This window comes from Peromyscus leucopus, chromosome 8b, assembly GCF_004664715.2.
Source record: "Peromyscus leucopus breed LL Stock chromosome 8b, UCI_PerLeu_2.1, whole genome shotgun sequence".
In the NCBI taxonomy this organism is placed as follows: domain Eukaryota; kingdom Metazoa; phylum Chordata; class Mammalia; order Rodentia; family Cricetidae; genus Peromyscus; species Peromyscus leucopus.
In genome coordinates, this window is record NC_051086.1 from 54327200 (window position 1) to 54343974 (window position 16775).

The window sequence follows — 16775 nt, forward strand, 5'->3', positions numbered from 1 at the left end:
GATTGGTGTTTAAGTCCTCAACTCAAGACAATTGGTATGTCCCTGATATTTGCAAGAGTCAAGCCCTATGTAATTAGAGTAGTTGGCTGTTTTCTCTCCCAGTTCTGAAATCCTTGGGGCAGCGACTCTATGTCTCCTCTTGCGATTTATTGGTAGGGACTAACATAAAATCAGTGTTTAATGAATCATCTATAGGGGAGAGAGACCCATAATGATACTGAGTCATCACTTCTGCACAGTGGTAGGAGACCCTGGAAGGAGAGGTCTACATTGCTGCTGGGAATGGCAGGAGGTTAGGAATCCTTCAGGCTGAGTGCCAGGGCCATGTTACCTTCACTGACACATACAAGGAAGTCATCTGAGCAGGGAAAACACAGGGACTCTAACACATATATCTTCTGAGGTGATGATAGGAAGACCTCAGGGCCAAGGTCACCATCATGTAGACATTTCCTAGAGACATCCTAGAAAGAGAGAGGGTCAGTAACTGTAGGCCATTTGAACCTTGTGAAGGGTGAAGAAAATTTGAATCAGAGAATGAAGATGGTTCTTGCCAAGGCATAGAGAGAGATAAAAGCTCATAGCCCATTACATAGTCAGGTACACAGAGACAAGTAGAGAAAGGTGGTCAGATTCAGCAATTAGATATTACTGATGACCTGTATCTTGATGCCCTGGATCCAGCTAAGAGTGCTGCTGGTGCTCGGAACATATGTGCTCCTGGGATCCACAGGGAAGCTGGAGAGAGGACTGTGTCTGGATACTCACAGAACCATCCTGGGGGTTGGCATCATTTTCTTTTGCTGTACACCAGGATTCAGCCAAAGTCCATAGACATAATTGCAAAAATTAATGCAGAATGTGACCACCATGAGCTCCACATCTGTCTGGACTGCCAGGTTTATGTGAAATTCTGGATGTGCCATATCTACTGGCGCCTGCATACTTGTTGCTTGATAATTGTCCATCACATTTGTCAGGAGATTCTTATCCTGAATCTCATACAGACAGTGCAGTAAACCCAGAGAACGTGGTTGATGGTATAGGACTTCCTCTTGGATGAGCCATCGTAGGTACATTGTCTCACAAGGCAACCTGCAGGCAAAGATCTTCTCCATCTCTCTCATTCCATTTTCACTTAAAAGACCAAATAGGAATTGCATAGTGAGATGCTCAAACAGGTCACGTCTTCCATAGACTTTCTTCAGTGTTTCCACAATATCATAGGTTTCCACAAAGTCATGTTTCTCCTCATAATTCTTCAAGATGCAGGACATTGCTGCAAAGAACTCCTGGAGACACAAGTTGGCAAAGCTATAACTCACAGAGCTGAGCTGCTTTTGAATGACACCCACCTTCAGGAAAGGGGCAATGACATCCTCAGATAACCCTTGCTTCCAGAGATCTCTCTTACTGAACAGGCTCCTTCTTCTCCAGATCCCCTCAGCAGCCAGTGAGCAGAGCCTTCTGAGAGGGGTCCCCAAGGCATGACCAGGAAGAGTCTGGGAAAGGTATTTCAGGCAGAGGGCTGTGGTGGTCTGTGAGGTCAGTGAGAGGTCTCTTCCCTGTTCCATCTGCTGCTTCAGGCATGTGCAGACCAGCCAGGACACCCAGGGCACCACACACAGGGTCGAGAGCACTGGGTTTGATTTAATTAAGCTAAAAGCTTCAATTGCTTCTTGTTTCTCTGTGAAATATTTGTAGATATATTTCTTCCGTCCAGACTTAGAGAAACCCAGGACTTCTACCCAACGTGGCTGCCCTAAAGAAGGAACAAACTTCTGAAAATATGTGGTCCGAGCTGTGAGCAGAAGGAAAACCCCAGGCAGGATGGATTTCCCCAGTAAACTGCCCAGCAGTCTGTGCACAGGCTGTGCCTCGTTCCAGTGCAAACAGAGTTCAGGATTCTGCTCCTCCAAGATCCATGCTGGCTCATCTATGCCATCCAGGATGAAGAGCAGCTTCTCAGGGTGAGACAGGATCTTCTTAATGGGAGCTACAGGCACAGTCTGGTCTTTTGCTATGAGCTCAGCCAGACTCAGTTTTTTGTACTGGGCCAGCTCTCTGCAGCTGAAGTAGAAGACATGCTGGAAGCGATCTCTGTAGAGCTGTCCTTCCTCCCATGCTCTCCTCACCTGCCTGGCCAGCGTTGACTTCCCAATCCCAGCAGCCCCCTCTAATACGACTAGCTGAGGCTCTTCCTGGGTATCTGGGTTTGGGTTAAATAAGTCTTGGATCTCAATCAGATGTCCTCTCTCCTCTCCTTTACCTTTACTTCCGCTTTTCCAGACCATGGTCTCCCAGCCTCTTGGACGAGGTTTTTGTAGAAGTAATAGCTGTGTGAAATTTTGGAGCAAATCCTTGGTTTTCCAGGACGCAGTGTGGTAAAGACTCTCTCTTTCTTCATTCTGATGCATTTCTGAAATGAATCATAAATTAGGGAAGAATGATGGAGCATAACTGTCCACAGTAGAGTTGTTTCTCCTTTCATTCTTCCTCTCTTCCTTCCGCCCTTCAACACCTGGATAAACTTAGACGTCTGTCTAAGCTGTACAACAGACTGGCTGTGGGCACTGGGATATTCTCAACAGGGCAGTGCAAATAATGTGAGATTTAGACTATAAGATTCTAGTTCAAGTCTTCACTTGACTAATTAATAATAATGCTGTATTATTTCATTCATACTTTAGATATTTATTAATGTTTTACTCTGTGCCAGATCTGCTCTAGTGGCAGAGAATGAAGAGTAAGTTCACAGGCACAACTCTGTTCTCATTCAGTCTATGGGATGATCCCATAGCTCCATTGTGCTTCAGCTTTCCCATCTGTAATTGGGGGCTGTGATCTCTACTGCAGAAGCCATGAAGTACTGGGGAGATTATAGACATTGGAGCCAATGTCTGCTCCTGACAGATCACATTGGCCCCCACCATTGCAGTCCTGACAACATCATTCTGTAAGTTCTGAGATTGTGTGTCTGAAGGGACGGTCTTGGGATGCTTAGAGTTCATGTTTCACTGAACCAAGCTCATAGGAACTCACAAACTTTAGACCGACAGCTGTGAAACCTACATGGGACTGGACTAGACGCTCTGCATACGGGAGTCAGTTGTGTAGCTGGGTCTGTTTGGAGGGCACTGGGCAGTATGATCAGAATCTATCCCTGGTGCATGAGCTGGCTTTCTGGATTCCATTACTTATGGTCAGACACCTGACTCACCCTTGATGAAGTGGGGAAGGACTTGGTCCTGCCTCAACTGAATGTACCAGACTTTGTTGTCCCCCCATGGAAGAACTCATCCATTTGGAAGAGGGGATGAGGGATGGTTTGGGGGGGAGAGGCAGGAAGGGGGAATGGGAGGATGGATGAGAGGGGGAATCTGTGGTTGGTATGTAAAATGAGTAAAAATAAATTTAAAAAAATAGTTCATGTTTCAAGACAGACTTATTCCCCTCTCCCCAGGCCTGCCTTCCAGATATCATTGGTAACAACAAGCCTTGTTTGTGACACTGTTTGGAAGTCTTTAGTTTCCACTGAAACTCATTTGACCCTTGGAGACAAGGGTCTAGTGTGAGTATCTGGAGTCATGGGGCAGGCCCCTTATTAAGTGACCAATGCTTTTCTTCTAGAAATGGGCAAGCTGTTGTGGGAAGGGGTTCCCTTTCTTTCCTGCAGGCACCTGCTTGCCTGTATACTTTTTTTCTTAAGCAGACCAGTTACAGTCTTTCTTATTCTTGGACTTCAAACTCCAAAAGCATAATTAAATATACAAGTTCTAAAAACGCAAACAAAAACCAACCAACTAAACACACAAACAAAAAGGCCACTAAGCATGGTTGTATAGTCCTGTAATTCATCACTCAGAAGACAGAGGCAAGAGCATCAGGAGTTCAGGGACAGCTTTTCCATATGATGAGTTTGGAAACATCCTGGGCTGCAATCAGTCAGTCAGTCAGTCAGTCAGTCAGTCAATCAGTCAATCAACTAATCAAACAACAAGAACAACAAAAGTTACCCAGTCTCTCTTTCCTCTCCTGGCAATGGAAAACACAGGAACATGCTTGCTCTTGATGTCACCTGCCCCACCGTTCACACAGCACACTTCGCTGGCTTCCTCCCTCCTGCCCTACTCCCCCTTCCTCCAACCAGTGCATCTGAGGAGTCCTCTCTCCAGGTGGACCTGAACACAAATCTCATATCAGCATCTTTGGAAGGAACTCAAGACAAGACAGATAGGAGGATGCCCCATGGACCAGAATTCAAGTTCATCCCTCAGCACCTGCTGGTTTCCCAAAGTACAAGGCAGTTGCCTATCCTGCCTTGGCTAAAATACTGAAGAATATTTGGGGAGATCACAGAGTGTATTATTTGTTCACAGAATTAGCTATTGAGAGCCTGGCTTTAGGGGCTAACACGCCTCTGAAATTAGGATCTATGGATCTGCTCTCATTGTCTTTTGTAGGACAACATCTAACATCTCCTGAGTGTAACAGGCTGACAACTAATGAGTGTGGCCAAGGTCTGCCTGGCTCAGGCCATGTCTGCTTGAGGGAAGCAGATACAGAGATCCATAGCTGGGTCCCAGGCAAAGCTCCAGGAGTCCAGTTGATGAGAGAGAGGAGGGATTCTATTAGCAAGAGATATCAAGACCATGATTGGAAAAAATACAGAAACAACTAGCCAAACTAGTGGAAACACGTGAACTATGGACCAATAGCTGAGGAGCCCCCATGGTACTAGACTAGGCCCTCTGGATAAGCGAGACAGTTGTTTAGCTTGAACTGTTTGGGGGGCCCCCAAGCAGTAGGATTTGGACCTGTCTCTAGTGCATGAGCTGTTTAAAATAATTCATGTCCAGCAAGCCAGCCTTGCAGAGAATATTAGAAGCAATACTTATACTGAGGAGAGAAATAAGCCTAGCTAAGAGACAGTAGAAGGAAAACTTAATTACTGAAACACACAGTGTGACTAAGACCTCCAACAGGAAACAACAACAAAATTCTTATGATTAACATACACACCTTTTAATAGTAACTTCAATAGTGAAAATGGCATCTGTTCCCTAATAAAAGGCTGGCTTGATGGATTAAGAAAGGAAATCACTCTTTCTGTTATCTATAATTATTCATCTTGGCTTTAAAGACAGGCAGCACCTTACAGAGAAAGGATGGAAACTATTCCTAGCAAATGAGACCAGGGAGCAAGCAGGTGCTGCTATCCTAGTACCTGACAAAATAGACTTTAAACTAAAATGAATCAGGAGAGATAAATAAGGACACATCATTATAACGAAGGGATCAATTAGCCAAGAAGACATTACAATCCTAAAAATATATGCACCAAACTCTGGTGGTCCCAATTTTATAAAAAGTGTAATACTGGAATGCAAGCACAGAGTAACATCAACCTAAGAAGAGCAAGTGATTTCATACTCCACTTTCTCTAACACAGAGCTCATCTGGACAAAAAAACTAACAGAAAAACATCAGAATTAAATGACACCATACATCAAACGGACTTGACAGATATCTACAGAATGTTCCACCAAAACAACAAAGACTATGTATTTTTACTCAGCAGCCCAAGGAAGTTTTTCTAAAATAAACCACATCCCAGGACACAAAGCAAATCTTGACAAATTCAGAAAAGTTGAAATACCTCTCTGTGTATTCTGTCTGACCATATTAAAATAAAACTTAAAATCAACAGCAAACAAATCTGTATTAAGTCCACAAACTCATGGAGATTAAGCCACTCATTACTGAATAATGAATAAGTCAAGGAAGAAATCAAGAAAGAAATTAAAACTCTGTAACTAAATGAAAGGAAAACACAATGGAACAAAACCTCTGTGATGAGTTAAAAGCAGTCGTATAAGGGAAAATGATAGGTGCAAGTACCTACATTAAATGTCAGAAAGATCACAGATAAATGACATAATGAAGAGATTCAAGAGTTTGAAAAAACAAGAATAAACCAACCACAAATCCAGTAGATGGCAAGAAATAATAATAAAATCAGAAAAAAACCAGGCAGAAGTTAATGAAGTAAAAGAATACAAAGAATCAATGAATCTACAAGCTGGTTCTTTGAGAAAATAAAGAAGATTGACAGACACTTGTCCCAACTAACCAAAAGAAAAAAGAGAGTTTCCAAATGAACAGAATCCGAAATGAAAAGGGAAATATTACAACAGACAACAAAGAAATTCAGAACTGTACAAGGAAATACTTTAAAAACTTGTACTCTATTGAGTTATAAAATTAAAAGAAATGCACAAAATTCTGGATTCATCCAAGTCCCCAAAGTTAAACCAATAAGAGATCCACAAGCTGAACAGACAAATAACAAATAAGGAGTTTGAGACAGTAATAAAAAGCCTTCTGACTAAAATCAGCCAGACAGAGATGGTTTTACAGCAGATTTCTACCAGATTCTCAAACAAGATGTACAATTCTTCTAAAGTTATTCATAATAAAACAAACAAACAAACAAACAAACAAACAAAACATCATGCCCATAGAAACAGGAACACTTCCAAACTTCTTCTATATAGCCAGTATAACACTAATACCAAAACAAGATAAACACACACACACACACACACACACATACACACACACACACACTCACAGACACCCTACATACATACACACACACACACACACACATAAACACAAACCAAACCAAACAAAAATCCCTCAAAAACTACATGCCAATTTCCCAGATGAACATAGAAGAAAAAAAAATCCTTACTAAAATACTTGTAAACTGATTGCAGTCATATGCAAAAAAAGAACATCCACCACGATCAAGTTGGTTTTCTACAGAGAAGCAGGGTGATTCAACAAACATATGGATGGTTGTTTGAAAGAAAACAGTCTTCATAGGGAGTGGCACTCTTAGGAGGTGTGTAATTGTTGGAGGAAGTGTATCACCGTGGAGGTGGGCTTTGAGGTCTCCTATGCTAGAGCTATGTCCATGTGGATACAGACTCCTTCTTCTGCTTGCAGATCAAGATGTAGAACTCTCAGCTCCTTCTCCAGCACCATGTCTGACTGAACGTAGTCATGTCCCATCATGATGGTAATGGACTAAACCTCTGAAACTATAAACCAGCCCCAATTAAATGTTTTCTTTTATAAGAGTTGCCATGATCATGGTGTCTCTTCAGAGCCTTAGGAACCCTAAGACAATATACAAGCTAATTAAGGTAAAAAATCATATAAATGGGCTTAATATTACATGATTATCTCAGTAGATGCAGAAAAAAGCCTTTGATGAAATCCAAAATTCCTTCATGAGAAAAATTGTAGAGAGAATAGGATCAGAGGACCCCATACCTCAATATAATGAATGCTTTTTATAACAAACATACAGTTAACATTTTTCCTAAATGTAGAAAGACTTCACAGTAATCTGGCTAAAATCATGAATGAGAAAGGGCTGCACGATATTCTCACTCCTTTTCTTCCTTAAAAGTTTTTTTTCATTTCATTTTTTATTCTATGTATATGGGTCTTTTGCCTGGATGCAAGTCTGTGCACTACATGTGCGCAGTGGCCTCAAAGGTCAGAAGAGGGTATCAGATCCCCTGGAACTGGACTGACAGACAGTTGTAAGCTGCCATGTGGGTGCTGGAAATTGATCCCAGGTCTTCTGGAAGAACAGCCTGTGCTCTCAACTGCTGAGCCACTTCTCCACCACCCCATCCCCCACTCCTTTTCATATAGTGCTCAAAGCAGTAGCTGGAGCAATAATGCAAGAGAAGAAAATTAAATGGAAACAAGTCGGAAAAGAAATCAAATTATCTCTCACATGATACGACATTGTATATAAGAGACTTCCTTAAATGATCAGCAATTGCACCAAAGTGGCAGGATAAAAAAATAACTTAACAAAAATGATTAGCTTTTCTATCCACTGCCAACAAATATGCTGAGAAAGGGATCATGAACACTTTCTGATTTCCTACAGCCTGACAGAAAATAACATATTTAAGAGTAAGCCCAACTAAAAGGTGAAAGACTTCTACATTGAAAACCTCAAATCCATGAATAAACAGATTGAGGAAGACACAAGAAAATGGAGAGAACTCCCATGCTTGTAGATTGGCAGAATATTGTGAAAAATGAGCATTTTACAAAAAGCAATTTACAGATTCAATGCAATCCCAATCAAAATGCCCACAGCATCTATTAAAGATTTTAAAACTTTTTTCCTTTTTAAGAAGGATTATTTCATTTCATGTTTATGAGTATATTGCCCAAATGAATGTATGTGTACCGTGTTTGTGCCTGGAGCCCATGGAGGTCAGAAGAGAACACTGAAACTGGAGCTCAAGGTACAGATGATTGTGAGCCATGGCATGGGTGCTGGGAACTAAACCTGGGTCCTCTACAAGAGCAAATAAGTGCTCTTAACCACAGAACAATTTCTCTAGTCTCTGCACCCACCACAACACTTTTTTTTTGAGATAGAGTCTCTCTATATAGCTCTGGCTCTCCAAAAAGTCATTATGCACACTGGGCTGGCATTGAACTCTCAGAGATCTGCCTGCTCCTGTCCATTGAGTACTGTGATACAGATGTGTGCCACCATGCCTGTTTTATCACAATATTCTTCACAGAAATAGAAAAAAGACCTTAAAATTCACATGGAGCCACAAAAGACCTTAGATAGCCAAACCAGTCCTGAGCTAAACAATGTTGGAGGGATTATCATTCCAGATTTCAAGATTTATTACAGTGCTAGAAATGAAATAATAAATTTGGTAAGTAAATGTATATAACTAGAAAATATTATATTAAATGTGGTAACCCAGACCTAGGAAGACACACTCATGTCCTCTCTCATTTGTGGTTCCTATCTCCAAATCTTCAGATGTTATTATGCAACCTGGAGTCTCTGCAGAAACCAGGGAAGAGAAAAGGGACCATGAGTTGGGGAGGAGCTCTAGAGAGGGGAATAGAATGATAAGGTTCTATATGGGAAAAAATGAAGTGAGGGGTCTTTAATTGGTGAAGGGGAGAGAGGACAATGTTGAAGTGAGAGAGGAGGAATAAAAAACACAAAGGATGTTATTCATGGAGTTACCTTGCTTTATATGTACTTAAAATTACATATAGTACTTCTAAGTGCATGTGTTTACACACATATGTACAAACATATGCACACACATACATTAATGACAGTATTCCATTTGGGAATGATATTGCTTCCCCCAAAGCCATTAGATTATCTAATATAACCTCTAGTAACAGGCATGAGAAGCCTTCTTTTGAGTCGTTAGTCTAGGGAGTACATGGGACCCCCAAGACAATAGAGGATATAGCTGTTGCCCTTGGTTGCCTCTTAGATGTTGAAGGTAAGTTCTTATTGCTAAAATCACCTCACACTTTGGACACAGGACTTGGAGTACAAGAGGTATATCTGATCCAGAAATCTTCTCCCTGAAGACCAGCTTTCTTAGTTCTGGAAGGAGCTCTGTGAATTGCCAAGGGTGGAAAGCAACAGTATTCAATTTAACACAATCTAGAGTCACCAGAGAGGAGGGAGCCTCAACTGAGAAAATGCCTCTACAAGATCTGGTTGTGGGCATGTCTGTGAGACATTTTCTTAGTTAGTTATTGATGGGAGAGGGCCCAGCACATTACCTGTGGTGCCATGCCTGGGTTAGTGTCCTGCTTTATATAAGAAAACAGACTGAGAAAGCTATGAAGAGCAAGTCAGTAAGCAGCACTTTTCCATGGCTTCTGCATCAGCTCCTGCCTGCAGGTCACAGTTCTGCTTGAATTCCTATTCTGACTTCCTTTGAACTGTGATATGGAAATGTAAACTGAACAAACCTACCCACCCTCCAAGTTTCTTTGGTCATGGTGTTTCATCACAGCAATAGTAACCCTAACTGAGACACCTACCTACCCAACTGTGGCACCTATGAACCATGATTATGGTAAGGCATCTCAAAGGTGCAATGGTGGCACTTATATCTTGGTGGTAACCAACAGCTGCCTAATTGGACTTAAAGGTCACTCAACAGGAATGAAATAATGCCTTGTACTATAGATCTAGCCATGGCTAGTGAGGTCAAAGATCTTAGAGGACACACTACTCTTGTCACCATACTAAACCAGTCTAATACCTCACTGCATGCTAAGTACTTGTCCTTATACCCAGAGATGAGTATAGCTCTTCCCTATTATCAAGAAGCTTTTAGATGAGGATGGAAACCATCACATTAACTCACAACAGGTTTAAATGCAGGTAATAATTGACTAGTGAGATAAACACCTCCAATGGCTGTATTAACAACACAACCCCTACACCTAATGCTCAGGGAACGTTGTGGAAGAAGAGAAAGGAAAATGAAAATTGTAAGAGTCATAAAACTAGGAAGTCTGCTTTAAGATTGTGTCTAAAGATATGGTAGGGAAGCTGCATCCATGATATCTCAACAGTATGGCTGCTTAAAGAAGACATGAACAATGACTACACCAGCTGGCATGCCATTGTGGATGGGAGTATCTCACAGGGTCCCATCTCTAGATGAAGAGCTGTGGTCATTTAATGACTGCTGAGAAGGAGCGTTAATCTTTCTCAGGGATGTTTCCCTAATGGTTATCTAATATCAGGTGGTCTCAAGTAGCTCTATAATCATATACATACAAGCAATACTACATGGACTCAGAAGTTGCATTTAAATATTTATTTGAATACACACACATATGTGTATGACAATAATAATTAAAGAAAAAGAGGCCATGAATTTGTGAGGGATCAGGGTGGGACCGTAAGAGAAAAGTTATTCTAAAAAACAAGAAAGAGAACCTTTGTTTCTTAGGTTTGGTGTTCCTTAGAAAATTCCGTGCATCAATGCTCTTAATAAATTTTGTTTGCCAAGTGGTGGCAGTGCACACCTTTAATCCCAGCACTTAGGAGGCAGAGGCAGGCAGATCTCAGTGAGTTTGAGGCCTCCCTGGGCTACAGAGTGAGTTCCAGGAAAGGTGCAAAGCTACACAGAGAAACCCTGTCTTGAAAATCCAAAAAAAAATTTTTTTTGTTTTAATATTCTCATGACCAGGGGTTAACAAACTCCATTGAAATACACGCGTACACACACACACACACACACACACACACACACACACACACACGTACCTGGATATATTTGGCCAATGTTTCCCAACCTCAGCTGGTCACTTGTTTTTGTAAGCTCAGAATAGCAGTTATAAGTGTAAACAGTTAGATTAAAATCAGAAGAAGAATATTTCATGTTATGAAAAGTATATGAAATTCAAAATTCAGTGTTTAATGTAAGAGGACTGCCCATGAAGGAAAGGAAGAAATCTGAAGGGAAGGGGAGGGCACAAGATAGAGTAATAGAGCAGGTATGTCATGAAAGGAGGGAGGCTATCTGGGGAGAGAGAGGGACCAGGAAGAGAGGGAGGGGCAGAGGGGAGGACAGCAGCAGAAAAATAAGAGTTTGATGATGTTTATATATGAAAATGACATGAAGCCCATCTCTGGATGCTAACAAAAAAAAGAAGGAAAGAAAGGAAGAAGGAAGGAAGGAAGGACAAGGGAAGGGAAGGAAAGAGAGAGAGAGGGAGGGAGAGAGAGAGAGAGAGAGAGAGAGAGAGAGAGAGAGAGAGAGAGAGAGAGAAATAAAGAAAAAGAGCATGACATTGTACAGTACCACACTGAAAAATCAACATGAAAGAAAAAGAACATCAATAAACACAGCATCACTGGAGCACAGCATGGTTATTTGTTGTTCTGTTGCTTCTGCCATCTTTGAGACTGTGTCAGCAGAGCTGTATGGGTGTGACAGAGACCCACAAGTCTACAATATCAGACATTACGTCCTTTACTCCGAGTTTCCCAACTTTCCTCTTGATACATCACAAAGTATGCCATGTGGATTGAGCATTTACTATGAAGCTGTTGTTGGATATTAAGTTACTCAAGTTCTCAGATGAGACACCCCTTCAGAACATAGAATCAATGAAATGTGCCTTTCCCTTCAATTGGTCTTTTCTCTATTGTCGATAATAGCTAATACAGAAGCCATTTCCCCACCACCCTGTCTGCCAGGATCCTCTAATCCAATGGGCTGTTTAGTTACAGCAACTTTTAGTCCTCATAGCTTCAAACTTGCTTTTTTTTTCAGCTTTAAGGTTACCGAATTCCATGGATGTTATTGCATTTGTATGTTTCTATAATATTGCAATATGGAAGGTCATATTGCATAAAAAAATCAAATACTCAAAATGTACTTCTCATGGAACCATTTTGCCTTGAATTAATAGCAAAAGGGGAACATGGGGGGGGGTCAGTCTCTGTTCAGGTAGTGTCACTAAAAGACAGGGAATATGAGAAACGCCAACATCTCCTGCATCTGTTGAACAGATCTGAGTCTCTGGAACACTAGATGACTCATAATGGAGTCCCAGCTAACTGGAACTCCTCTAATTTGGTGCCAAAGCCCAGGGTATTGCCTGCTTCCTGCCCTTTGTCTGCAGACACACTGCATAGGAATACTGCAGCACCCCCCCCCCATAATGTGGGCTGCGTGTCATTTGGACTCATTGGGCAGTAACTTGATATGATCTTAGGTAATTGGATAATGTATGCATATATGCCAGTGAACATACAGATTAAACCAAATCTGCACCTTGATGATGTTCTCCAGAATCTGCTTTTCAGAAAACTCTTCCGGTCTCCCTCACCCTCACACTTCCCCAACCCAAGTGAGAGGAAGAAAAACCCCACACTATAAGATGCCTCAAGTCCTTCCTATTCTTCTTTCCCCCTTTCTGTTTAAGAATGGGAAGTAGTGGGACTAATTAAGTCAGTTGATGCACTTTAAGCCTGGGCCACATTTTAAAGCACTGGATTCTGCAAAGTTTACTGAAATCCGGCAGTAGAAGGAATGCTGTTCTTCGAGGGCAGCTCTGTTTTCCAAGGATGGCATCTCTCAGCACTGAGAGGCAGTTTTGCTCAAGGATGGGCCCTTGGCACTCAGAACCTGCATTTTCATGGATTTGATGTGACTGTCCTCATTCCCCTGATGCCAGAGAGAGGAAGACAGAGGTGTTCAGTGAGTGAATGGTGACAGTGAAGGCTGAATACAGTTCTTCCACTGTGAGCCTCCACTTCTCTCAGCCTTGCTCCTCTTGTCTCCAAGGTGCGACAACAGCAGTCTCTCTCTCTCTCTTAGGAGTGACTGTGAGATTTAAGCACGAGTGAGATGCAAGGGAAGCCCTGGGCACAGGACCTGACATGAGTGGGTGCTCAGCAAACCCCTGATGACCTGTTGACCATCTGGGAAGGTGAGTGATGAGGAACCTGTGGTAATGGATTCTCCTGTCTGCCAGTGCGCTGCCCAGAAAGCTAGTTGTGTTCCTGTGCTGGAGAAGACACTGTCCTTAATTCCAAGGGCCTCCTGGGAGCAGAGGTGTGCCCAACAGTGAGACTCCAGGAGCAGGATCTCTAGGGTGGTTTCTAGGGCTTTCCAGGTCTAGAGTGCTTTGCTGGCACTTTGCCCCAGGAGACTGAGTCTTTGATCATGTCTTTGCTTCACCATCAGAAGCTCATGTAGGGCAGATGAGAGATGCCCTCCCTTCCACCTCCTGCCCATCAATACCTGAGACAGGTGGAGGAGCTGGCCCTGGGGTCTAATGAGTGGAAGAGCTGGCCCTGCCCCTCTCCAGCTGCAGAACTGCAAAGAGTGGCCTCTGTACCTCATGTGGGCAACACAATAGAGACAGTCTTAATGGTGTAGGTGTGGGAGAGCTGACCCTGAGGATGTGAAAGCAGGAGAACTGGCCCCACCCCTCCCTCACTGCTGCAAGAGGTGAATCAGCTGGAACAAGGCTGGAGAGCCCACCCTGGTGGTGAGGACAGGGGAGAACTGGCAGGCGGACCAACTCTACAGCTGCCTGGGCCGAGAACCAGGGTTATGACTTGGCCCGCCCCAACATCCACCCATCTATGATGTGCTGGAACATGTGAGGGGACCAGACCCATAGACCCAAAGCTGCAGGATCTCCATGACACAGGGCAACAATAGAAAAAGAGGAGTCCCAGTGAGGCCCCACATTGATAGCGTAGCAGAAACCAGAGGCTTCCAACCAGACCAATGACTCTTTGCAATGAACACTTGCAAGTAAAGATATATGAACAAAGGGGTTTACTGTGTGACTCACTGTCACACTGCAGCCTCCATGACAAGATTTTTAATTCCCAACTTTTCGTCCATTTTTTTCTCTTAAATTTTGTTTTATTTTGGGGTGGTGATGGTGCAGGGGACAGAGGACAGATACAAAGGGATGGGAAAATGATTGGTATCAAGATACATGTTGTAAAAGACACATAGAATAAATAGAAAGTAAAAAAAAATAAGCTCATGTCACCTGGGCAGTGAATTTAGACTTTCTGCTGGAGGCTACCTCATCCCAGGAGCTTCCTGATTGCTGTGCTATGGGTTAGAAGGTGGTTCCCAGTCCTCAGACACACCCTCTGATATTAGAAGATTGGGTGTGTCTTAGCCTAAAACTCATGGTCCAGGGCAGGGGTGGGGTGGGGCTTGGGTTGGAAAAGCTTGGTGAAAGTGTGAATAGGGCTGTCCCTGTGAGAGAGAAAAAGGAGGAAACAGCCAGTTCCCAACACCCACTGTGCTTCAGAGAGTTACACATTGAACTCCCACAATGATCCTGTGAGAAGGTGAGATGGTGTGATGGCTAGTAATGTCAATGCCATGGGATCTAGAAATACCTAGCAAAAGTGTCCCTGGGAAGATTTCTGAGGGCTAGGTTAGGTAAACTGAGGTAGGAAGGCCCACCTTAATTGCAGGTGGCCCCATCCCAAGGGCTGGAGTCCTGGACTGAGTAAGAAGGAAAAGTGAGCTGAGCTCCAGCATTCATCTCTGTTTCCTGACTCAACACAATGGGAGCAGCTGTCTCAGTCTCCTGCATCTAAGGTTTTTCTGCCTTGGACTATATTCTAGATCTGTGAGCCAAATACACCCTTTCTTCTTTAAATTCTTTTGTCACAATAACATGACAAGTAACTAATACCCCAGGGTTAGTAAATTTTAATAGGAACTCAGGCTCCTCTAGCTTACTGTTTGTTGGGAAGAATGGACTGTGAAGGGAGAGACAATGTTAAGGTGTGGGCAGGATTTCCTCAGAGTAGCAGCAGGATGAAGGAGGAGGAAATGATTTCTCAGGCTCTCATTGTTCTAGATTCCAGCCCTGCATCTGTCTCTATGTGCTGTGAGCTTGGACAAGTTAATCTCTCTCTAGACCTTGTGCACTGGAGAGAGGTGGCTACTTTGATGCTTGAGAAGAGGAAGAGGCAAGGGTGTGTGGCCTGAGTAACTAGATATGAGGGAGTCAGTAGAAGAAACTGGCTGAAGCTGAGGCAGGCGCCTACCCTCTTCTCAGGGTCCAGCTCAAGAGAACAGATCTTGGAGCTTCAGGCCTTCATGACCCCTGGGATCCTCAGGTTCCACTCATATTTTGAGCTGAGCTCTGGGTGCCAGTTGTGCTGGGCTCACTGCTGACCCTACCCCCATGGGTTCCAGTTTCTCCTTGTGTCAAATTCAACTTCATCACTGCAGAGCCCAGAGGGATCAATTTCTAGCCTGTGACTCTTAGTACTCTACAATGGCTCCTCTGCTCTTCCATTTAAGTCCCCCAGCCAAGGTCCCCATAGGGGTGGAGGCTCACCTGTGAAGAAACCTCATTTATGTGGACTTGAAGTCCCATCCATAGCCCACAGTTCAGCTTACCTTTGCTTTGGAATCCAGAGTCCTCAGGTTTCCATTTATCAAGTTTCTTCTTTGAGATCTGAAAGTGTCTCAAGGAATCATGGACTTTGCTCAACAGTTCTAAGTCATTTGACCATTCAAGGAACTTCATGTTGGGTGTGCTTATGGATCTGAGCAATGAAGGATGTCCTGTGGGAAGGAGAGAGTGTGTTGTTTGTCAGAGAGGCAGCTGTAGAAGCCAATCAAGCAAAGCTGGGGTCCTACCTGCTTACCCTCATTCCCTTCTCTATAGTCTCATGGGGAGAAAGGCACTGTCACAAGTGCTGCTGGGAAATGGTTCTGCTTCGGGACCATGAAGTTTACACATCTGTCCTGGTTCTACACTAGTCCTCTGTGGGAGTCTCTATTCCTTTCTGAGCCACAGCTCCTTCATGTGGAGCTCTGAGCTTCTGTCCCACGGGGATGCAAGCTATAACAACAGCAGCAATTTCATGGGCTTATAATTATTGAACATTTATTGGATATTAGAGTACTCACATTCAATGTGATTATCAATTTACTCCCACAGCCCAGGGAGACAGGTGTTTACCCTCCCATTTCCCAGATGGAGACATTGATGAGCCTGTAATCTACCTCTGCCCAGCTTCAAAGTCTGGACTTGTAACTTCTGTGTCACTAATGCTTGTCTTGGGAGCTGGCTTGAACCCTGTGTCAGCCTTCTCAGAACCCTCCAAAATGCTTGCCTCTTTCCCCTACAGATTCTGAGTTTGATAATATTTATGTATGAAAGTGTCATGGAATCTATCTGTGGATGCTAGCCAAAAAAAGATGAAAGAAAGAAAAGCATGAGGTTGTACAGTACAACAGTAAAAACTTAAAGTGAAACAGAAAGGGTCGTCAGTAAACACACCATCATTGGAGCACAGCATGGCCATTTGCCCTGTTATCTGTGTGTCTTTGAGACTGTGTCAGCAGAGCTGTGCAGGTGTGACAGAGACC

General features: G+C 43.1%; 1 protein-coding gene across 1 annotated transcript in view; it reads right to left on the reverse strand.

The window, feature by feature from the left end:
- Positions 1–15982, reverse strand: part of LOC114688012 (NACHT, LRR and PYD domains-containing protein 1a-like) — a 39877-nt gene extending 23895 nt beyond the window's left edge. Inside the window, exons 1-2 of the mRNA XM_037201055.1 lie at positions 15798–15982; positions 769–2419 (exon numbers count right to left, since the gene is read on the reverse strand). Coding sequence (XP_037056950.1) covers positions 769–2419; positions 15798–15927 — 1781 coding nt within the window. The 5' untranslated portion in view covers positions 15928–15982. The remainder of the gene's footprint in view (positions 1–768; positions 2420–15797) is intronic.
- Positions 15983–16775: the final 793 nt, after the last annotated feature.